The 24057-nt window shown below is 49.4% G+C and overlaps 1 protein-coding gene across 1 annotated transcript; it reads right to left on the reverse strand.

Annotated features, from left to right (window-relative positions):
• Positions 1–1161: 1161 nt before the first annotated feature.
• Rhbdd2 (rhomboid domain containing 2) lies at positions 1162–13094 on the reverse strand. The gene is made up of 4 exons (XM_075976833.1): positions 12824–13094; positions 9101–9508; positions 6184–6334; positions 1162–2644 (listed from the first exon to the last, which is right to left on the reverse strand). Exons 1-4 carry the CDS (start codon positions 12999–13001, stop codon positions 2296–2298), a joined length of 1086 nt encoding a protein of 361 aa, XP_075832948.1. The 5' UTR covers positions 13002–13094; the 3' UTR covers positions 1162–2295.
• Positions 13095–24057: the final 10963 nt, after the last annotated feature.

Raw genomic sequence — 24057 nt, forward strand, 5'->3', positions numbered from 1 at the left:
TATCCACATAGACAAATTATAGTTCAGGCTGGAGTGAAAACCCTGCACCCCCGCCCCCCACCAGGCAGGTCATGCTTTGGGACCCAGAGGAGTTCATTCTCTGAAATTCCAGCTCAGAGCCCCAAGGGTGGTAGATTTGCAGGGACTAAGTGGTAAAGGCTGTTTACAAAGCAGGTAAAATGGGAGCCTCCAGGCAAGCTCTGGTTCCACTCTGGCCTAGCTCCAGGTCGCCTGTGCACCGGTTTCAGGTCATGGAGAAGCCCAGGGAACAGAGATCTAGGGGCAGCAAGTCAACAAGGGGTAGTTGGTGTGGGAAGCTGGAGTCCAGCTCTACTGTTGTGTGCTATCGATTCCTCTGCATCCCTAGAGCCCATCAGTAAAGCCAGTGGCTGTGGGATACAGGATGACCCGACAATTCTGACAGCCTCGCTGCCAGGGAACCAGGGTGCGTGGCATTGGCAGCTCTAGCCAGTGAGCCACCCTAGGTAGGAAGGCCGGAGAAACCAGGAACACACAAACATATACATCTGGAGTGGAGGGACCAAGCCTAAGAGCACACATCTGTCTGTACTTGGGAGGTGCCACTACAAGTAAAATGCCAGGTATGGCTGGAGCCCAAAGTCTCAGGTCCCATCAGATTCTAGCTGTGTCGGAAGCCTAGATGCCACCTGGGCACCTGGCTCCTTGCCTGTGAACTCAATTTCCTAATCCAGATCAGGTAGTTCCATCTTCAGTCAAGACATACTGGCTTGTTTGCTTGGGTTTCAAACGGCCACTCGGATGCTTGAATGTGCCCGTCTTCAGACTACCCTCTCTGGAGGGGTGAACTTGGGGTCAGGAAATCATCTCCCCCCACCCCCGGTCCTGGAGATGGAACTCAGGGCCACTTCTACGCTAGGCAGGCACTCTACCACTGAGCCATACCCCCAGCCCTGGAAACAGTCATGTAGACCTGGCTGACCTCAGATCTACCTAACTGCCATGCCTCCCAAGTGTTAAAAGTTGGTACTACCAAACTCAACTTTTATTTTTAGAGACAAGGTCTCACTGTGCAGCCTTGGATGTCCTGGAACTATGTATGTAGATGAGGCAGGCTTTAAATTCAGGGATCCACTGCCTCTGCCTCCCAAGTATTGAGATTAAAGGCATGTGCCACCATGCCCAGCTTATTTTTATTCAAAAACAGAGAAACAAAACCCAAACTTTACAGACAATCTCACTAGCTTACCCTGGCTAGCCCCTTGTTGTACCCACCTCTGGGTTGGGCAACGTTCTACTGCGTCTTTTCCACCCACTTCCTGTATCAGGTCCTCACCGCTGACCCCTGAGCACAGGCTGTGTGTAGACTTGATGGGATCCCTTAGTCACCGCCCCCATTCCTGTTCAAGTCACAACCCACCCAGACCGACAACAGAAGAGCAATGCACCAGTGGCAGGCTGGAGGCTGGTTTTATACAAAGGTAACTCACAGGGCGGACCACTGCACGCTGCTGCAGGTCACCACGGTCTGGCAGAAGTCAGGACAGGGACGGCTGGAGGGGGAAGACGGGTTACAGACTGTCCAGTACAAGGACACACCAGACAGGAGCAAGGACTCACAGGCACTCAGCAGGATGGGATGGTAGGACCGGCAAGTCCCTGGCAACCAATGACAACTGTACTTTCTCTTGCTTGGGACACTGGATTAGGAACCCAGAAACCTAGCAGTGGCTGTGGCGCCTCAAGACTCCAGGGGAACCCAGAATGCCTTACTTCTCATGCAGCCCAGTGGCTGGCTTCAGACCCACTGTGTAGCTGGGGATGACCTTCAACGTCTGATCCTGCCTTGACCATAGTTAGCTTACAGGCATGTCCTTCTACGCTGTTTTATTTCCTGTGTCTGAAAGCTGGTCAGTAAACGTTACTTTCTAGAGCTGCCCTGAGGGGAAACGACACAGATATATAGGGACATTTATCAAAGTACTCAACAGAGCTGGCACACAGAGGTATTTCATAAATAATCTTTTTGGGGGGAGGAGGGAGCTGAGGACTATGCTAGGTAAGCAGTCTACCAAAGTGCCCCAGTTCCAGCCATTTTTACTAATTTTGAGACAGTTTTGTTATACATAGCCTAGGCTGGCCTTGAACTTGTTCTGGAGCCCAGACAGACCTTGACCTTTGGATCTATTGACTTCAACCTCCCAAGCAGCTGGTATGACAGACCAGCATGCCCTTCAACACATAATCCTTAAGCAATTCCTTGCTCAGACAGGACCTTTCTCTGACCAACGTGTAGGAGCCTTCTCTGCAGACTGGCTAGGGCATGGCAACCTTGGAAGACTCCTTGGAGCCTGTAGCCTCTGGGGTGCCTAGGGCCCCAGAATACACAGTGCCAGGACAGCTGATAGGGGAGGGAGGCTGTACCCCCTGGGAGGTCCCTGCAGAAGCGGGGTATACACTGGAGGCATTGGAGTTAGGACCAAAGTGGTTCTGCACATAACACAGGCCGGAAGCAGGCTGGTAGGGAGGGAGGCTGGGCATGTGTCCGGGAGGCCAGGAGGCCAGTTTCTGGCCATTCGCATGCTGCATCTGGGTGACAGCGTGACTTGGGGTTAGATGAGGGTGGCAACTCTGCGTGGGGTAGGAGCCAGGTGGAGGGTTCAGCCTGGAAAAGAATAAGAGAGGAGACAGTCATTCTGTTGGCAGTGACAAGGTACAGCATGTCATTTCCTGAGATAAGAGAGGGATGGAGTCGTAGCCAGCACTAAGTTTCAGGGGAAGAGAAAGATCCTCTTGGAGAGGAAGGGGCAGAGCTCCGTGTAGCTCAGGCTTCCTCAGTGTAGACGTTTGGGTTACAGGTAGGAGCCACCACACCCCCTCTCCCGCCATGTAGTGCTCAGGATCAAATCTAGGGGTTCATGTGGACTAGGTAAGACTGTACACATGGAAACACAGTCTGGGAACAGAGTTGCACGAGTGTTCTGAGTGCCTGGGAGAAAACTGAGGAAAGAAGAGTCTTGTGCCCTCGGTGTCTTCCAAACAGTTGTTCTTGGAATGTGTTTGCACGCTCCTCCCAGGTGCAGCGGCTGTGAGTGAGCTCACTTCAGCTGCTGTTACTCACGTGCTTCCATACTGTGGGTGGCTTGTCCTCGTGACCGACGAACACCTTACTCACGTGTCGCGTCCTAACCCTAGGGTATAAACTGCCTGCTGCTCTAATAAAGCTGGCTATTGCGCAAGACTTTAGTCCGCCTCATTTTTAGGTCCCATGCCACCAACTAGATCAGTAAACACACACACAAATGAAAAATTCTGAAAATACAGGGCTGGGCTGTGGCTCAGTGGAGCACCTGCTGAGGATGTGCCAAGCAAGCCCTGATTCCAGCCCCGGCTCACGACTCCACTCCTGCTTCCGGGAGCATTTTCCTTCTTTTCTTTTGAGACAGGATCTCACCAAAGTCTTGGCCAGCCTAGGACTCTCAATGTAGAGCAGGCTGGCCTCAAACTCACAGGGTTCTGCCTGCTCCTGTCTCCCTAGTGATGGGAATTAAAGATGTGCAATACATTACCTTCTTGTTAAAATGATTTCCCATTTATGTGTGTGTGTGTGGTAGGTATATGTATGTGTGGTTGGTGTGTGTGCATGTGTGTGTATGTGTGGTTGGTGTGTTTGTTTAGTTTGTGTGTGTGTGTGTGTGTGTGTGTATGTGTGATTGGTGTGTGTGTTTGTGTGTGCATGTGTGGTTGGTGTGTGGGTTTAGTTTGTGTATGTGTGGTAGGTATATGTATGTGTGGTGCATTTGTGTGTGCGTGTGTGTGTGGTCGGTGTGTGTGCATGTGTATGTGTGGTTGGTGTGTGTGTTTAGTTTGTGTGTGTGTGGTTGGTGTGTGTGCGTGTGTGTGTGGTTAGTGTGTGTGCGTGTATGTGTGGTTGGTGTGTGTGCACGTCAGAGAACTTTCAGGAGCCGGTTCTTTTCTTCTACCATGAGGGTCCCCAGGGATGTACCTCAGGCCTCAGACTTGGTGGCAAATGTCCTTATCCACTAAGCCATCTTGCTGGCCTCTTCTCTCGTTTTTAATAAACTGTCCTATTTTTATTATAAGAAAACACCCAAACTCTATGCCAAACCAACTTTCCAAACAAGAGCAATCAGAGACAAAACAACCCACATGGCAGCTAACTAAAATAAACACACGTGCCCTGTTGTAACGCTCTCGGTGACTCTGTCAGGACACCTGAAACATCATGTTCTGTTCTGATACCTGCAGTCTTGGCAACCTACAACCACCTGCCACGTGAGGAACAGAGAAGGGACACAGAGCGCTACCCATTCCACATCTGTCCAAACCTGGCACAGGTGACAGAGCTTCCCGGTGGGCAAGTGTAACTCAGATTAGAACTCTTTTTCTGGGTCCCGAGGGCAGCTCCATTGCTTTGTGACCCCACCCCTCTGCTGTCACACAGGAGACTCTGAGAGGGAAGTCTGTACCTCTCAGGCCTGTCAAGTTGCTAGGAGACTCTTGCATGCTAGGCACACACTCTATCTCTGAGCTATGTCCACAGCCCTTGGCTTCTTTAGATGTAGTGAGCTGAGGTGGGGTTCTACTCTGTAATTCAGACTGGTCTCCAACTCCAAATCCTCCTGCCTCAGCCTCCCAACTGCTGAGATTACAGGTGGGACCAAGCCCTGCTTCCGCCCTGAATACAACATAATCTGGGCGTGGGGTGCTTGCCTGTAATCCCCAGCACTGAGAGGAGGCAGTGGCATCAGAGGTTCAGGGTCATTTTGGCTAAACAGCTAGTGAGGAAGGACTGGGCTACTGAGGCTCTGTCTACAAATACACACACACACACACACACACACACACACACACACACACACACTAAACAGCACAGACCCCCAAACCCAAATCTAACTATTCCAGCTGAAGAAAGCTTACTGCAGACCTTGGGCGTGGAGGGACGGCACCCCAGCCATGCTGGCTCCTCACTTCTCACCATGCCCTTCCTGGGTGATGGTGCTAGGATTGCAGAGTCTCCGAGGAACACAGCTGGAAAGAACACAACTGGCAGAGGCCCCATGGGAAAGGCGCCACAGCGGGCTCGTCCCTGGACTGCTACTTGGGAACACATGTCCTCTCTGGCCTCCTCTATAAAGAAGGTGTGAGGACCCACAAGTTCTGGCTGCTTGCCTAGTAGCTTTTAAGAGCATACAAGCCAGAACTGGAAAAAAAAAAAGCCTCACCTCTTCTCATTGGGGAGCCAAGAAAGTTTCCTCTGGGAGAGACAAGAAACTCCTTTCAGGTCTTCCTGCCCTGTCACCTACTGAGCAAACTGTGTAAGCATGCCGTGTGTCACAGCCCAGCGCTACCCGCAGAGCATTGCAACGAAACGACATTAAGACTACTATCTCTCCTCAAATCACTCAGAATTTCACTCAAGTTCTGTCTTTGCCCACTCACACTCGGTTCCTTCCACACGCAGCAGTGTACAGAAGAGATCTGTGCACGCATTTTCTTTCCTTACTTGCAATGCTGGAACCCAGGGCCTCCCAAGATTAGATAAGTATTCTACCACTGAGCCACACCCCAGCCCCTCACCGGGGGATTCTAGGCAGGTGCTCTACCACTGAGCCACACCCCAGCCCCTCACTGGGGGATTCTAGGCAGGGGCTCTACCACTGAGCCACACCCCAGCCCCTCACTGGGGGATTCTAGGCAGGGGCTCTACCACTGAGCCACACCCCAGCCCCTCACTGGGGGATTCTAGGCAGGTGCTCTACCACTGAGCCACACCCCAGCCCCTCACTGGGGGATTCTAGGCAGGGGCTCTACTGATGAAATAGAACTACAATCCTTCCCTGCACAGAGCTCAGAAACTGTGTTCCCCTCTTCCTTTATCCTCCAAGATGACCTAGCTAAGGTGAACCACACCTTTCAGTTGCTCTTGGAATGAGAATGAGAGCCAGCAGTGGGATTATATCTACAGCCTGGTATCTGAGAGCAACAGACAAGAGTGTCCCAAGTTCAAAGCCAACCCTGACTTTCTATGACTCAAAAAACAAACTAACAAGCAAAAAACCCCACAAAGGCAGAGTGGGTGGCAGCAGAGTGACAGAGCAATCTAGCATGGGCAAGGCCTTGGGTCCACCCCCAGCACTGAAACCAACCACACAACACAAAGGCGAGGGATTCCCCACTTACTTCCGGCTCTGGGCGGCTCTTCTTTCGGCAGAAGAACCTGAGATGTACTTGAACAGGGGGATCCTCCTCATGACACTGAAGGGGAACTTCTGATCAAGCTTCAGGGCTACACGTTCAGAGAGGTCGAGGGAGTAGCAGTAGGTGAGGCCATCTGAGGTGAGTGTATTAAGTAAAATCGAAGGCAGCAGGCAGAGGCAGCTGACATGCCCTTTGAGGGCCCGCCCCTGGGAGGCACAGCTGTGTACACCAGTCCCTCAGAGAGCTGAGCAGTCCCATCCACGCACCTCACGGGAACAATGTCATGTGTAGTGTGCATGAGAGTTCACACGCACCTCCCGGGCCTTCCAAACACAGCCGTCAGTCACAGCCATTCTTTTCTTTCCTTTTTGGCTTTTTGAGACAGGGGTCTCTATGTAGCTCTGTAGGCCAGGCTGATCTTGAACTCAGAGATCCTCCTGCCTCTGCCTCCTGAGAGCTGGGATTAAAGGTGTGTGTCTACACCACTGCTACTCCATCGGCTCCGCCACCGCAGCTGGTTTACAAGTCAATCTTAATACAATGCAGAGACTGGCATGCACCTAGACTTCTGCTCCAAATCAGAGGTGCTCTGCCCCAGTGTGCCAACTGAACTTCACGTGGTTGGTTGTTGTTGAGGAGGAAGATGTATGTAGCCTGGTCTGGTCTCGAACTTAAAACACCTCCCTCTGCCTCCTGAGTGCTGGGGTTATGGGGCATGCACCACATGGCAAGTTTCATTGCGGCTTCTCTGGAAGCATTTTCTCCATATAGTCTCCATCACTGTCTGCACAGCTACAAAGCCTGTTTCATACACCCTTCAACAAATACTTATTACACAAATATTCCGTACATGTGCACATGCACACGGGTGTAAGTGTACCACAGTGTGTGTGTGTGTGTGGGAGGGGTTGAAATCCACCGCAAAGGCCCCAGGGCTGGAACTCAGGCTGTCAGGCTTGCCAGCCATCACTTACCCATCAGGACACCTTACTAGCTGCCCTGAAGCAAATATTAAGCCAACTAGTTTATGCCTGCATCAAGGGGTAAGTACAGGTTGAGCATTCCTTATCCAAAACAGTTTTGAGTGAAATATCTCAGGGCTTACGAGGTTATCTGAATATCATGCCTATGCATGATAAAATCCATTTATGTTTCACGTGTACCTCACACAGCCTGAGGTGACTTTACACAGTATTCTCGGTGCATCCATGTTCTTACTTCGATTATAGTCAGGTCAGGAGCAGAATATCCCACTTGTGTCGTGTTAATGCTCAAAACACTGCAGATTTTGAAGCATTCTGGATCTCAGTATTCCTAATTAGGAAGCTCAATCCCTTATAAAAGCCAGATAAAGGTAACGTTGGCCAGTAGCTCAGTGGGGCCTTGACTAGGCCGATGTATCAGAGGGCTTACATTGGATCCTCAGCCCTGTCTAAAATGGATGGTTTTGGTAATAATCAGGCGCTAACCCCTGATACTCCTGAAGCTGGAGGACTGACTTCCATCTTCCGGCTCAGTCAGCTCCAGGTCCAACTGCGCTCACTACCTTATACCCGATCAGAACTACAGAAGAGGCAAGCCGGCGTAGGGCACACACCCTACACCTTTAATCCCAGCACTCAATAGGCGGAGACAGGCAGATTCTGTGAGTTTGAGGCCGGCCTGATCTATACGGTTGAGTTCCAGGCCATCCAGGGCTGTACAGTGAGTCACCTTTTGAGGGCGGGGGAACATAAAGATGGCTTCATAGTTAAGAGTGCAATTGCTCTTCTAGAGGACCCAAGTTCAGTCCCCAGCATCGACACGACAGCTCACCACCACCTGTAACTCCAGGTCCTGGGGACTTGACAACCTCTTCTGCATCCTCAAGTGCCAGCATGTAGGTGCACACATCCACAGACAAAAATAAATCAAAAAATAAAGGGAGGAAGGGAGGGAAGAGGGAGGGAGGGAGGGAGGGAGGGAGGGAGGGAGGGAGGGAAGAGGGAGGGAGGGAGGAAGTGATATTCCTTAGAATATCACCTAGAAACTGATATTCGGGGTGTGGAACCAGGTGCGGTGGTGAGTGATAGTAATCCTAGCACTCAGGAAACTGAGGTGGATCTTGAGTTTGAGGCTAGCCTGGGCCACATAGCAAGACCCTGTTACAATCCCCTCTCTCTGAGAAGAAAAGTAAGGGCTGGGATGTAGCACCGTGGTAGAGTGTTTGTCAATCACACACAATGCCCTGAGCTTGATACTCTTAACCCAGCAAAAATAGAAAAACTATCCACAAGTCCAGGTCTGTCTCTTAACCGGCCCACGAACATCTCTGCGTGCGGGTACCTCATGCTTCTCCGATGTGGGAGTGCCTGTGTGTGGAGATCAGAGGCCAGCCTGGTCTCCTCAGGAACTGGGGTCTCTCAATTGATCTGGAATTTACCAAGCTAGTCTTGGTTGGTGGGTCAGTGAGCCTTAGGGATTTTACCCGTCTCCACCTCTGAAGCACGGGATTAGAGTGTAAGTCTCAAGGCCATGACTCGAGTCCTCACGCTTGCATGGATGCTTTACTGAGGAAGCCATCTCCCTGGCCCTCTTCCAGCGAAACTTCACACTCAAGTTAGTTGAGAAGATTGCACCTCAGTTTACAAGGGAAAAAAGGCAGGCCCGTATAGTTAAGCTTAAGTTGCTAACCGGCTATGTTGAGTTGACCTGGGCAGGCAACCATACTCAATTTTTCCAGATGAGTTCTGATCCAGGGATGGGGAGAACTGCCCAAGACTCCCAGGCTTTCCAAGCTGGGGCCAAACCCAGACTGCTTGTGTAGGAGCCTGCGACTGTGTACCTGACACCCCACACCCCCAAGTGAGTTTGCACCCCGGTGTAGCCTCACACTGTAGCTCCCTTCCAGGAAGGATACACGATAGGCCGATCAAAAGGCCAGAGACGTTGCTGAGGAAGGAGGTCTGAGGAATGAGCCAGGAGGCACAGAGCAGCAGCCACGGCACCAGGGCGGAGGGCACCACCACACCAAACACCAGGGCCCGCCTCATCCGAGAGCGGACTGAGGTGACTCCCAGCATGGCAAAAGCCACGGGGGTGAACCCTCTGGCATCCTCCACCTCACCCAGCTTGGACAGCGATGACACCGACTCGAACGACAGGTAGATGATGGCGGAGGAGACGGTAAAGATGAAGGTGAAGAAGCAATGGCGGACAGTGCCCACGGTCCTCTCGAAGTTGCCAGCAAAGCGCCAGATGATGATGGCACCGCAGAGCAGGGAGACTGGGTTCTCGTAGACGAAGATGTAGGTCACCAGCCTGTAAACTAAAGATGGGTTTGGGTTAACGGTCCGAGGTGGTGCTGTTCTGAGGGGCAACCAGGTCCCAAGCCAGCTTGGGGTGGGGGGGCTTGAAGCTGGAGCTGGAACCCAGTTGGTAGGGTGCTTGCCGAGTGTGCACCAAGTCCTGGGTTCCATTCCTAGCACCACATATGCCACACACAGGAAGTGGTGGTACGCACCTAGGAGCCCAGCACTCAGGAAGTAGAGACAGGAAGATCAGGAGTTCAGGGTCATTCTGGCTCCTCTGTGAGTCTGAAGCCAGCATGGTCTACATGGGAGCCTGTCTCAACAATAAAACAAAAACAGAATGGGAAAGTGAGGGTAGTGCCCGCCGTTCAAGGCGTAAGTACATCATATAACCTCCGTTCCTTCTGGTCCTGGAGCCGGGCTTAGCAAGAGCAATTCCCATGATTCAAAACATAAACATATAATGTAGCTTCCATTCTTTCCTGGCCCTGGAGCAAAGATTGTCAAGACCAACTTTGATGTGCGAAAAAGACAGCTTTGTCTGAACTTGTCAAATGCTTTATAACATTGCTTTAGGCTTTCTTTTAAAGACTTATTTTTATTTTTGTGAATCTGCATATGCCACCTGTGTGCAGGTACCTGTGGAGGTCAGTAGAGGGTGTTAGACCCCTGGAGCTGGAGGTACAGGCAGTTGTGAGCTGCCCCACGTAGAGTGCTGGGAACCAAACTTGGCTCCTCTGCAAGAGCAGCAAGCTCTCTCTCTCTCTTTTGATTTTTCGAGACAGGGTTTCTCTGTAGCTTTGGAGCCTGTCCTGGAACTAGCTTTGTAGACCAGGCTGGCCTTGAACACACAGAGATCCACCTGCCTCTGCCTCCCAAGTGCTGGGATTAAAGGCGTGCGCCACCACTGCCGGGCTGAAGCAAGCTCTCTGAACTGCTAAGCCATCTCTCCAGCCCTCCGATTTTCGACTTTACTACTGACCTACCTCACTGGGCAGTCTGAGGGTTAATTAATTGGAACAGCTTCAGGGATGACTGAGTGGGTGTCACTTAACAGTGTGTCTCCTCATCTGTGATTCTGGCCTCTCCTTCCACAGAGGCTGTTCAGGTGAAGAAAAAAGGAATCATGAATTATTTTGTGGTGTAGAAGGACTATAACGGTATCATTAATAATATACAGTAATTAGAAGTCTTCGATAAGAGCACTGTTCAGCCAAGATTTATATGCTGTAAGATGCAACGTCCTTTTTTCTTTCTCTGTTGTGAGACAAGGTCTCACTATGCAGCTCTGGCTGGCCTATACCTTGCTATGTAGACCAGGCCGGCTCCTGTTTCCTGAGGGCTGGGATTATATGTGTAAATCACCACACTTGGCCTTTTTTTTTTTTTTTTTTTTGCTGGCCAGCAACTCGCCATCTTTCTGTCTCAGCCTCTGAGTGCTGGGACTACAAGTGCCTGCCATCCTATTTGGTTTATTCATTTTATTTTTTTTCTAAACATAAGTCATCGCTAACACACATAATTTTTTAAAACTTAATCTTCTATTTATTTGTGGGTATATGGGAGTGCACGGGAATGCCACAGAGTTCAGAGGAAAACCTGTAGGAGTCAGTTCCACCAGGGACCAAACTGCAGTTCTCACGATTGGTGGCAAGCGCCCTTACCTGCGGAACTACCTTATAGAGCTCTAATGTACTTTGTTTGTTTATTTGAGAGAGGGACTCACTAGGTAACCCTGGCTGGCCTCAAACTCACAGAGATCCACCTACCTGCCTCTGCCTGCCCAGGGCTGGGGTTAAAGGCATGCACCACCACGCCTGGCTCTCTAATGTACTGACCTATCTCTTGGGGTGAAACCTTAACATGAGAGAGATGGATCAAACAACAGCATCATTCTTAGGAGTGTTAAGACTTGGAGGGGATCTTAGCTTTATCATAACCAGGCTGCCTGGGCTCAGTTGAGTCCAACGTCCAAATCCTCACAGCTTGAATTTCCTCACTGTGATGGAACAGGTCAAACCCGAGTCCTTTGAAGGTCCCATATCTCCATCTGTTCATGAACCCCACACCCACACAAATAGGGTTAAGTAAGCATAGGATGTCTTTGTCCTGGTACTCAGAAAGCTGAGGCAGGAGGATCATGGCCTTGAGGGCAGACTGGGTTACATGGTGAGTTTTGATTATTCTGGTCTAAAGAAATAGCAAGACTTTGTTTCAAAGGAAAAAGAAAAGAAAGACGGTATGTGCCTTATCTAGACTGACTTTCAGCTCACTGAGCATGCTTCACGCATCCAGCACAAATGGAAGTTTCAGCTTTAAGCCTAACACCTAGCCAGACTATCTCCTGAAGCCTTATTTGCTGGATACTTCCCATATTAAAGTCTTGTTTTTCAAGACACGGTTTCTCTGTGTAGTCCTGGTTGGCCTTGCTCTCACAGATTTGCCTGCCTCTGCCTCCCGAGTGCTGGGACTAAAGACGTGCGCCATCACGCCACAGATTCCAAATTAAATGACTCACACATGTTTATATCTATATAAGGACATGTGAATTATATACCCAAACCTTGGTTCTAAAACAACATACTAAAAGCAAAAGGCTGGGTTCCTTTCTCAATATTATGATGCATTAGCTCTGGGATTCTCTGTATCCAGCCTCAATTTCTGGTAAACAGGCAATTTAATATGTCTTGTCATGATTACATGGATTACATGAGATGAATGCACAGGCCTCTGTTACATTGGGAACAACTGGGATTTTCCAGGAAAAAATGAGAAAGAAACAAAGACTAGGAATCCTGTCTTTTAGAAAAGCATGATTACAGACTTAATTGGTCTGAGAAATTTCTCTCCCCTGTGCAAACAAGCACTTTACCAGGGGCGGAAGACGGCCTCTTTCCTTCTTCCGGTGAGCTGGAATTAAGAGTCAGGATTAAGGTAAATGCGCAGCAGAAAATTCTAGACTCAGGAGGAAAAACCATTCATAGGGGTGACAAGAGACTAAGTTCAACTGTCACGATGACGGTGAGAGACGTCTATTTTGTTCCTGAGGGGCTCAGGCCTTCAGCAGATGGGGGTCTGTATTTATAAAACTGGAGGAGCGAAGGAAGGTATTCATCCTCGAGATCAAAGAATGAATGAATCTGGGGTGACATGCAGGGGCAATTTTGGGTAGGGAAGGAATTGGCGAAAATGAGGCTTTGGACACGACATGCTGGAGTCCCAAGTGGGTGGAACAGTGATAGGCACGGAGGCTGGGGGCTGCCTGGCAGTGGGGGGAATAGACGAAGTCCCGGGCTGAGAAAGCGCGTCATCCCTGCCCAGTCGCTGCTCACCTTGCCAGTTGCGCAGGGCCTCGGAGCGCAGCGACAGCCCCGACGGTGCCAGAGGAGGCTGCAGCAGGAACAAGCGGGGCCCCGACACCAGCAGCGAGAGCAGGGCGGTGAAGAATGTGGCGGAAGGGACCTCGGGATACGAGCACCAGAAGCGACTCGCGGGTCCCGGGGCCGCCATGGCCGCCAGACCTTCCCGCGCGCCGCCTCCGCACTCACTGCCCGCCTCGGCAATTTCCGCCTCCCTGCGGCGGTCTCCCCTGGCAACAGCAAAAAGCTGGCCCTCGTCAAGCCCCGCCCCATGGAGAAAGGACCAATCTTGTGGGGCCATCCGCCATTACCGGCCCAAAGGAGGCCGGGAGTTGTAGTTTCAGCGCGCCCTCTGCGGCTAACCAGACTACCTCCTTAGGAGTATTCTTGCCCAGGTTTCAGTTTCCTTCTACTCTCTCTCTCTTTTTACTTATTAATTTTTCTAAAGTTAATTACATCTGTTTATTTGTTTGAGTGTAGGCGAGGGGCACGTGTGTGTCACACGTGTGGAGGACGGACGACAACTTAAGGGAGTTTTCTCCGACCTGTGGGTCCTGGGCTTTGAATTTGGGTTATTAGGTTTAACAGCAAGCACCTTTACCATCCGAGCCCTCTTGTTACTCCTTTTTATTTTTAGACGTTATTTGCTATTAATTTGTGAGAGAGTATGGTGTAGGTGTATACACACGTACCTTTACTGTTGGGCATCTTGAAGACTCGTGTTGTCGTGTAGACTCTGGTCTTCCCATCTCAGTTTCCCTCCTCCCTCGTCCCTCCCTCCCTCCCTCCCTCCCTCCCTCCCTCCCTCCCTCCCTCCCTCCCTCCCTTCCTTCTTTCCTTTCTTCCTTTTTTCTTTATTTCTTTGTCTTTCTTCTTTTCCTTTTTTTTCTTTTGTGACCCCGTGAGTTTCATTAAAATCGCGTTCAGGATCAGGGCTAAGGCCATTACGGAGCAAGGGCTCTTTCTTTATCAGTAGCTACACCACTGGAGAAAATGTTTTCTCTTCCGCTTCCAGCAATCATTGGCTGCCAGTAGTGTAAGCATTGCAGCTCAGATGGAAAGGGATCCTGGCGGCCAGGAGTACCACAAAGTCATTGTAAACGCAGCAGCTTACAGCCCTGCTCCTGGGAAAGGTTTCCCCAACACAACAGCTCTGGGCCTGCAGGGGAGAGTTTCCTGAGCAAAGTTGTTGCGGTCCTGCTCAGCTCTGCTCTGCTCCAGCGCCTGTGAAAAGTCACTTCTCTACTTCTCATCTAAACCTCATTCAAGAGATTCATTAGGAAGGAAGAATCTAAAGAATTCCACTTTTGCCATGGTGGAAAAGACAGCAGCAACTGAACGGGCACAGGGCTTATATAGAGCTTCTTAGGGGCAGCGTTTTCCCAGGGTGGAGATTTTTCAGGGTGGGAAATGGTCAGATTTCAATTCTCTTGAGGTTGGAAAAGCTCAGATTGGCTAGATTTCGTGCTCAGGGATTGGTTGGTTTCATGCTCAGGTTGGTTTCATGGTCAGGGGCAGATTTTGTTTCTTTCATTGGCCCCTTTTAGCCTTTTGGCTCTGATTTCAGGGTCAAGGCGTGTTTCTTTGGTTCTGGTTTTAGGGTCAGGGTGGGCTTCTTTCACTGGCTCTGGTTTCAGTCTGGGTAGGTTTCTTTGACTGGCTCTTTTACCCTACAAGTAGCTCCTCAGAGAGGGGGTGGGGCCTTGAGAGCCTCCCCCCTCCTGCTTTAAAGACCAAATTATGTAGCCCAGGCTGACCTGGACTCACTCTGTAACCAAAGTGAGTCTGATCTCCACTTGGTCCTCTACCTCCAGTGTGCCAGGATTTTAGGCACACGTCACCTCCCTCAATTTATGCAGTACTGGGGCTTGAACCTAGGGACTCGATCTAACTGAACTGAACTGCATTCTCAGTCCGATCAGCTGTAATGACTGTGATGATGTCTGCTGGTTCATAGAGCCCTGTTCTCTCTCACACACACCACTTGTGTTTGACTCTGTCATGCCAAAGGGGAAACTGAGTCTTGGAAGGTCCCTGCATGACACAATGGAGTAGTAAAGAGAGGATTAAAATTTGAGTTCTGCCGCCTGAATTGGCCCAGAAGACAGTGCAGGCACCTTCTGGAGCTCGATTGTCGATGGATAAGGATGTGGGGAAGGAACTCAAGAGTTAGGCATGTTCCATGATGCCTTACTGAGATCTGCTTTAGCCTTCTACAGTTAGAACAGTGCTTCAGGTAGAGGTGGACAACTGGAGTATCCTTTCTGAGCTATGCGTGCTTTAATAGGTGAGGTCACTTCCCAGTGAAGTCACTGCTGGGAAGAGAGAGAGCTGGGAATTGAATCCCAAGTTTGCTGGGTTCCAGGGGCAACTTCAGATATTTCTTTCCAATAAGTTTTTTTGGGTTTTTTTTTTGTGTGTGTGTGTGTGTGAGGGGCAGTTCTGGGCAATGAGCGTACAGCCTCATGCATGAGTGATAAGTGCTCTACCACTGAGCTACAGCCCCAGCCCTTCTTCCCCGATTTTGTATACGCATTAATAGACTCCTAAATCCCAGTACTCAGGAGACACAGGCAGACAGATCTATGTGAGTTCGACGCCAACCTGGTTTATAGAGAGAGTTCCAAGACAGCCAAGACTACACAGAAAAACCGTGTCTCGAAAAACAAACAAAAAAGACTCCTGAAAAATAGGCAGATGTAATCAAGAAACCGTTTATTTGATAAGCCCAATGAATCCAGCCCCCAAAGAAACAATAGTGTTGCTTACATAACATCTACCACGAGGGGGCAGCAATGATTACAGATCCACGATAGGAATAATGAGAGAGATTGGTCTTTAAAAAAAAAAGAAGATAGAACTCCAGGACAGAGGTGCCAAGCCTGGGGAACTGAGTCTGACCCCTGGCCCCAGGGGGTAGAGGGAGAAACCAGAGAGCTGACTTCTGCAGGTTGTTCTCTGACCTCCACGCCAGCGCCCACACACATAGACACAAGTAAATAAACTAGCATAACAAAATGGAAAACCAAAAGGGGGCGGAGGACAGGCATGGTCTTTCAACACAAACCACAGCTCTCGTTTCAAAGAGTCTATTCTGGAGCCAAATATAGAAATGGTTTCATCAAATTTTAAGAGCTATGGAACAACAAAAAAGGTCATAAATCAAAACTATTTTTAAAAAGATACATTGTGACCATCAGGGTCATAGATATTAAGAGTGGGTACTATTTCTGCAGAGGACCTGCGTTCTGTTCCAGCACTCACATAGGGTGGCTCACAACTGCCTGTAATTTTCAGTTTCTGGCCTTCACAGGCCCATGCACTCAAGTACGTACACACACACACACACACACACACACACACACACACACGCACACTGACATGCACGCATATTCACATGTACATGATTAAGTAAAATAAAAAATCTAACAAAAATGTTAGAAGAATAGTGAGACGCCTCAGTGGGTTAGGGGCTTGCTGGCAAGCTTGACAGCTAGAGGTCGATCCCTGAGCCCCTTCTGATGGAAGAGAACCAACTCCCACAGACTGTCCCTGGACATCTACATGAGTTCGCAAACAAGTACAAAGTGGCTAAAAATAAGAAGAGGAAGAACCGGAAGACAGTCCCGAGGGTGGACATAGGCTAGTGAGCAGCGACAAGATCATCTCCGATGGCGGACACCGTCTCTACGGCCTCTCCCATTTGTCTGTCCCCGGGGTCTCTGTGGATGCCCTGTTAGCTAGTTGAAGCCCAGGTGAGCACAGTTGCAGTCTTCCTCTTTCACACATTTATTTAGTTTTCATTTGCTGGGTGGGACAGCGGTGGGGACTCATGGAGCACGTGGGAGTCGGTGGATAACTTGAGGTGGTCAGTTCTCGGGTCTCAGGGATCGAACTCAGGTCAGCAGGTTTGATGGCAAGCTCCTTTCCACCCTGCGGCATCCCCCCTGCCCTCATATGTTAATCCCGTGTTCTCTCCCTACTCTCTCCTGACGCATGTTCGTGCTCCATCTTCAGTCTGCAAGATAGCCTCGAAGGAAAGTCTATTCGTTGGCCTTGCATCATTTCTCCCAACGAAACACCATGTCTCCACACAGAGGCAAGTAGCCCCGTGCTAAGGTGGCGCCAGCAAAGGAATCAGATGCAATATGAAGGCATGCAGCCCATCTTGGTCCCTAATGAGACATCTGAAGACCAGAGGCCTTTGGGTCCCTGCAAACATCTGTTGTCACTTAAACATCTGTACTGTGACGTGAGACAGGTGTCACCTACTGCAAAGCTGGTGGGTCATACACTCCTGACTTTCGCTTATTGTTTTTTTGAGACAGAACCTCTCTGTCCTGGAACTCACTCTGTAGACCAGGCTGGCCTGCCACTGCCTACCAAACGCTGGGATTACAGGTGTGTGCCACCACCGCCCAACTCTTCCTTACTTTTCTTGATTCTGTGACAGTGGCAATTTAAGGCAGGCAGGCAGGAAGGGCTTGTTCTGGCCCAGAGAGTGAGGTGGCCCACGGTGGCCATTAAGAAGTGAACTAGAAACAAACCCGCAGCATTCGGTATGGAAAGAGACTCAACTCCTTAAGGCTCTTTAGAATGGGACTCAGCAGTGATGGGGCCCGAGGCGGGAGGGAGAGCACTAGACAGACACCACAGCTTCACTAATAGTTACAGAGATGTGAAGAAGAGACAGAGACGCAGAGAAACAGACGTGGAAGAAGTGGGGGCTTTGAAGAGGAGAGGCTCAACCGTGGGGGTTCAAGGATCAGAGCGGAGCCTTCAGAGTGACCTTCCAGCAAACCCCATGAAGGAGGAGGGTCTCTGGACTAATTCTGCAAACTTCTTTTGGGGTGGCAGGAAGTGATTTAGGTCAACATACTATGGGTGACTGAGAATGTGGAGGAGCCAGGTATCAAAATCAGGAGCTGTTGTTGGGTGGTGGTGGTGCACGCCTATAATCCCAGCGCTTGGAGGCAGAGGCAGGCAGATCTCTGTGAGTTCGAGGCCATCCTGGTCTACAAACTTAGTCCCAGCACAGCTAGGGCTGTTACACAGAGATACCCCATCTCGAAAAACCAAAAACCAAACCAAACCAAAACAAACAAACAAAATTAGGAGCTTGTCACCTCAAGGTATCGCCTGCCTCTTATGTCTCTGTTCCAGAGAAAGCCATAGGGAGGTTTGGCTTGGCTCAGCCTCTGGGATCTGACCCTAAAGATGCAGGCCTGTGTTCTAACTTCCGGGAAGGCACGTCTGCAGGAACATGAGACAGTTGTCACCGTCAGGAAGCAGAGATGAATGCCGAGCCCAGCGCGCTTGTCTGCAGTCCACTTTTTCTCCAGTCTGAGACTCCTGGACCAGCGGATGGAGTTGGCCACATCCAGGGTGCTCTTCCTGCTCAGTTGAGCCTTGTTGGAAACACCGTCACAGATGTCCCCAGAAGTGTGTCTCCTATGATTTTCAATCCAACCAGGAGAAATGAAGAGCATCAGCAAGACTATTGACTCATGGTGTGACCTCTGGAATTAGTAACTTGAAGTCAACTAACGGGACGTCAAGGTGCAGGGTTAATATAGGGCTCTGAAACAAGAATGCCTCTGTGTCTCTGAAGCCGGACACTTAGACATTGACCCTTCGTCTTGGAGATGTAACCGAGTCCTGCTTCGCATAGGACTCCCACAGCTTGTGGGTTCCGATGCTGCCATTCAGTCTTGTCCTTAGCTTCCGGTCTACTGAATTCGGCACCACCATTCCTGCCCTTTCTCCTCCAGGCCAGGGTTGCCTCGTAGCTCCTGATCAATGCCAGTCTCCGAATTCTTCAGCTTATTTCTTTATTGTTCTTAATCTTGCAATACACTTCATTCTCTTCATTGGACTAATTTCCCCTCACCCTCCGGCACCTATGGCCAATGGACCGCAGTCTCACATCCGGGGGCTTCCTCAGGCATCTGGCCGCTCTCAGCCTCATGCTCCCACAACGAGGCAGCTCCTGCGGGTTCTGGACCAGCCAGGGATCCAATCCTTCAGCCTACTGCTCTGCTGTTGCTGGATAGACGGTCACCTGGCTCTTCTAGAATCAGACACTGTTCTGAGGACATGTGTGTGTGTGTGGGGGGGGATCAGCAGCTGGAGCATGCGCAACAGTCCTTCAGTTGTTTCCAGAATACGAAGCCACGTGTGCTTTTGTTTTGAGACGAGTCTCCTGTAGACCAGGCTGGCCTCAAACTCACAGAAATTCACCTGCCTCTACCTTCCAAGTGCTGGGTTAAAAGTGCGTGCCACTGCTGCCTGGCTTAAATTTGATATTTTTTCTTAGTTAAAAGAAATTTCTGGACTGGAGCGATGGCTCAGCATTAGGGCACTGACTGTTCTCCTGGAGGACCCAGGTTCAATTCCCAGCACCCACATGGCAGCTCACCACTGTCTGTAACCCCAGGTCCAGGGGACCTGACACCTTTATACCAATGCATATAAAATAAAGTTAAATAAATTCTTTAATTTTTTTTTCTTTGAGGCATTTCTCCTGCAACCAAGGCTAGCCTTGTACTCATGACCCTTCTGACCCTCACATCCACCCCGAGTGCTGGGATTTCAAGCATGTGCCATTATGCCTGGCTTGAGGTCGTGTGTTTGCACGACAGCTCCCCAGTGTGTTTCTGCCTCACCCTCGACTTCTATCATTACCCTCGTGCTTCTTTCCCTGGCTCCATTAGTCACGGCGTTGGGCAGGGCTCAGCTGGCCGCTCCTTATGCTGGTTTTGTGTGGGGCCATTCACGTCTCTGCTGTCGGCTAGTGGGCTGATGGAGATCGTGTGGCGAAGGAGGGCTCAGCTGGAATAGCTAATTCTGGTCTCCGTGGCGTCAGCCTGTGATGACCTTCTTCAGAAGTGGGTCTCTGGGAAGTGAGTGGGGGAAGGACCACGGGGAGAGGACTTTCTTTGCCTCCAATTGCCATTGTAGCAATGACAGCTCAAATCAATATGGCTCATGTGATGTATGTATTCATGGGGATTGTTCTAGGAGCCTCCAACTGTACTAATCCCAAGGCCATACAAGTTCCCTATATAACTTGTTCCTTAGCCTGGAACCTGTGCACGTCCTAATATGCTTTAAATATTGTCTAGAACACTTGTAACGGCTCATACAGTGTGGATGCAGGACAGTGGCTTCCATAGTGTTATCAAGAGACTAATGAGCAGAAAAGAATCCGAGATGCTGGAGAGATGGCTCAGAGTGCTTGTGGCTCTTTCAGAGGACTCTAGTGCAGGACTCAGCACCCATGTTAGATGGCTCACAACCACGTGGGACTTCAGATCTAGAGGATCTGATGCCCTCTTCTGGACTCTGTGGGAACTGCACTCATGTCCTCTGACTACACACACACACACCCCATACCATACACACCAATAAAAAAAATCAGCTTTTTAGAAGAAAAAAGTCTCCACATGTTCAGTCCAGACACAATATCTTCCCCTCAAGTATTTTCTTTTCCTTTTTTGGAGTGAGGAAAATGAGGAGTTTGAGACAGGGTCACTGGCAGCTCTGGCTGCCATCTAATTCTGTATGTAGTAGAGGGTGATCCTGAATTTCTGATCTTCCTGTCTCACCTCCCTAGTGCTGAGGTCTGCATCACTATGTCTGGTTGCCCCTGAATAGTCTCCATGTGCTGTGGTTGAATCTCTGGGCATAAAATTCACAGAAATAGAAGTCTAATTGTGTGTGAGTGTATGCATGCATGTATGTGTGTTTCCTGAAGACCAGGAGTCCAGGAGCCTAGGATGACCTCAAACCCACTATGTAGCCAAGGATGGCCTTCAAGTCCTGATCCTTCTACCTTAAAGGGAGGCTCGTTGTCCTGCCTGGTCCTGCAGCCGATTTTGTTTGTTTGTGTTTTGTTTTGTTTGGTTTGGTTTGGTTTTTTGGTTTTTCAAGGTAGGGATTCTCTGTGTAGCTTTGGAGACTGTCCTGGAACTTGAGGCTGGCCTCAGACTCACAGAGATCCACCTGCCTCTGCCTCCCGAGTGCTGGGATTAAAGGTGTACAACACCACTAGCCAGCGCTACAACCACTTTTAAAATAACTACTCTGAGGCTTAGTATTAGTTATAAATGTTTGGACAATGGCTCAGGCTTATTACTAGCTAGCTCTTACATTTAAATTAACCCATTTCTATTCATCTAAGTATTGCCGCGTGGCCAAGGCATTACCAGTCTGCTTTCATGTTGTTCCTTGGGTGGCTGAATGGTGTCTCCCAGACTTCACCGTTCTTCTCCTGAATCTCTGTTTGGATTTCCTGCCTGGCTCTATCCTACCTTGTCATAAGCCAAAGACAGCTTTATTTATCAACCAACGAGAACAACATATATTCACAGTACACAGAAAGCCATCCTACATCTTTCTGCCTCCCAAGGGCTGGAATGACTGGGTACCATCACCTTCCGTTATCACAGAGAGCTAAACGAACACTAATGGTGATGCAGCAAGGAACCTGAATAGGGATTGAAGTTTTACTTAACAGGAAGCAAAACGTAAGTCAGGAGACTGGCAGAGAGGCTGAAAATAGAAATGGGAACCTGAGCTGCTGTTATCCCGGGTGGAAAGGAGGAAATGGGTGTTGACTCTGCCTGCTTTGTGATGGTCTGCCCACTCTCTTCCCAGGCCACTTTCTAGACACCCTTTTTGTTATTTGTTTGTTTCAAGAGAGGGTTTCCTTGTGTAGCCCTGGCTGCCCTGGAACTCTGTAGACCAGGCTGGCCTTGAACTCAGAGATTTGCCTGCTTTTGCCTCCAGAGTGTTAGGATTAAAAGAATTTAAGAAAAAAAAAAGAAGAAACTAAAGCAGGAGGATCCTGAGTTTGAGTCTGGCCTGGCTAGAATAGTGAGACCTAGTCTCAAAAAATAACATGAATGGTCGTGGAGTGGTGGCCTAGGATTTAATCCCAGGATTTGTGAGACCGACACAGGGGAATTCACATCTCCGTGGGGATGCAATGTGACATTTTATCTTTCTTTTCTGTGCATGTGCACAGGAGTATACACTGAGACTAGAGATTGACCACAGGGTATTTCTTCAGCGACTTTTTACCTTGGTTTTTGAGACAGGGTCTCTTACTGGCTTAGAGTTTGCCAATTTGACTAGAACGGCCGGTCAGTGAGTCCCAGGGATCCACCTGTCTCTACTGGAGGCAGACTGGAGGATGTTTCAGTGGTTAAGAGCCCTGACTGCTCTTCCAGGGAGCCAGGTTCAATTCCCAGCACCGACATGGCAGCTCACAACTGTTTGTAACTCCAATTCCAGGTGATCTGACACCCTCACACAGACATACATGCAGACAAAACACCAATGTACACTAAAAAGAAAAAGAAAGCTGGGTGGTGGCTTTAATCCTAGCACTGCACTCAGGAGGCAGAGGCAGGTGGATCTCTATGAGTTCGAGGCCAGTCTGGTCTACAGAGAGAGCTCTAGGACAGCCAGCCAAGGCTACACTGAGAAACCCTATCTTAAAAAACAAAAACCAAGCTGGGCAGTGGTGGCGCACGCCTTTAATCCCAGCACTCGGGAGGCAGAGGCAGGCGGATATCTGTGAGTTCGAGACCATCCTGGTCTACAAGAGCTAGTTCCAGGACAGGCTCCAATACCACAGAGAAACCCTGTCTCGAAAAACCAAAAAAAAAAAAAAACAACAAACAAACCAACAAACAAAAAGAAAAAAGAACAAAGAAGAACTGTGGGCACACAGGCACACGCCCCCACAAGCCTTTTACATGGGCGCTGAGGCTTAATTTCAGGCCTTCTTCCTTTCCAGAAAAAAAACTTAATCAAATGAGTTGTCTCCTCAGCACATTTGCAGATAAAATTCTTCTATGTATCCTGGGGTGGCTGGCCACAAATTTGTAGTAATCCTCCTGCCTCTGCCTCCAGGGTGCTGGGCTTACAGGCATGCCTGTGGAGGTTAGAGGAAAACTTAAAGAAGACAATTCAGGATGAAGAGATAGATAGCTCAGAGGTTAAGAGCACTGGCTGCTCTTCCAGAGGTCCTGAGTTCAATTCCTAGCAACCACATGGTGGCTCACAGCCATCAATAATGAGATCTGGTGCCCTCTTTGGGCCTGTAAGCATATATGGAAAGAATGTTGTATACATAATAAATAAATGAGTCTTTGTAAAACAAAAAAGAAGTCAGCGGTGGGTCTCAGGAACTGCTTGGAAGCAAGTCCCTTTACCCGATGAGCCATCCCTGCCATCCATCAGTTCCATTAGACATTATTTTATCATTTACCTGTATGACAGTTTGCTGCATATATGTCTGCGCATATATATGGTGGATCACACATGTGCCTTGTGCCTTTGGAGACCAAAAGAGGATGCTGAGCCCTTGGAACCAGAGCTACATACAGTGTGAATTCCACCATGGGGGGGGTGGAAATTGAACCCAGGCCCTCTGGAGAGCAGCCAGTGTTTGTTTATAACCATCGAGCCATCTCTCCAGCACCCGTCCCCCACTCCCCTGCCCCATCAACTCCATTCTTAAGAGAATTTTAAAGTTCAGAGAGCATACAGCCATTTAGCAGAAAAACCAGAACCCAGGCCAGTTCACCTAAATGTGAGGCTCTGTAGTTCTCCCCACAATATCAGAACCCTAAGATAGACCATGGATTCGTAGGACTCCAAGGAGCTTCATAGAATCCCATGGATGCCTACTCTGTATGGTTCTACTTCTCTGATTTTGGCAGGGAGTACTTAAGCTTTTATAATGAAGTGTGTGTGGGAGGGTGGGGACTCTTATTATACCTGATTTAGTAACCAGAGTATGGGCAGTTCATATATATATATATCCTAATTTTTTGAGATTTTATTTAATTTTTTATGTATTTGCAAGAATGTATGAGCAGTGTGTACAGTGTCCTCAGGAGCCAGAGAAGATGTTGGATTTCTGGGGGTTAGAAGTTACAAATAGCGTGAGGCACCAAGTGGGTGCTGGGAATCAAACTTGTGTTCTCTGGAGGAGCAGCCAGTGCTTGAGCCACCTCTCCAACTCAACAGGCAGAGAGAGTTCAGTGATTTCAAGGTGAGCCTGGTCTACAGAGCAAGTTCCAGGACAGCCAGAGCTGTTACACAAAGAAACCCTGTCTTGAAAAATTAATAATAATATTAACTTAATTAAAAATTTCCTTGTGAGTGTATGAAGGAGGGGGTACTGCATACAG

This window comes from Microtus pennsylvanicus, chromosome 1 (genome assembly GCF_037038515.1).
Source record: "Microtus pennsylvanicus isolate mMicPen1 chromosome 1, mMicPen1.hap1, whole genome shotgun sequence".
NCBI lineage: Eukaryota > Metazoa > Chordata > Mammalia > Rodentia > Cricetidae > Microtus > Microtus pennsylvanicus.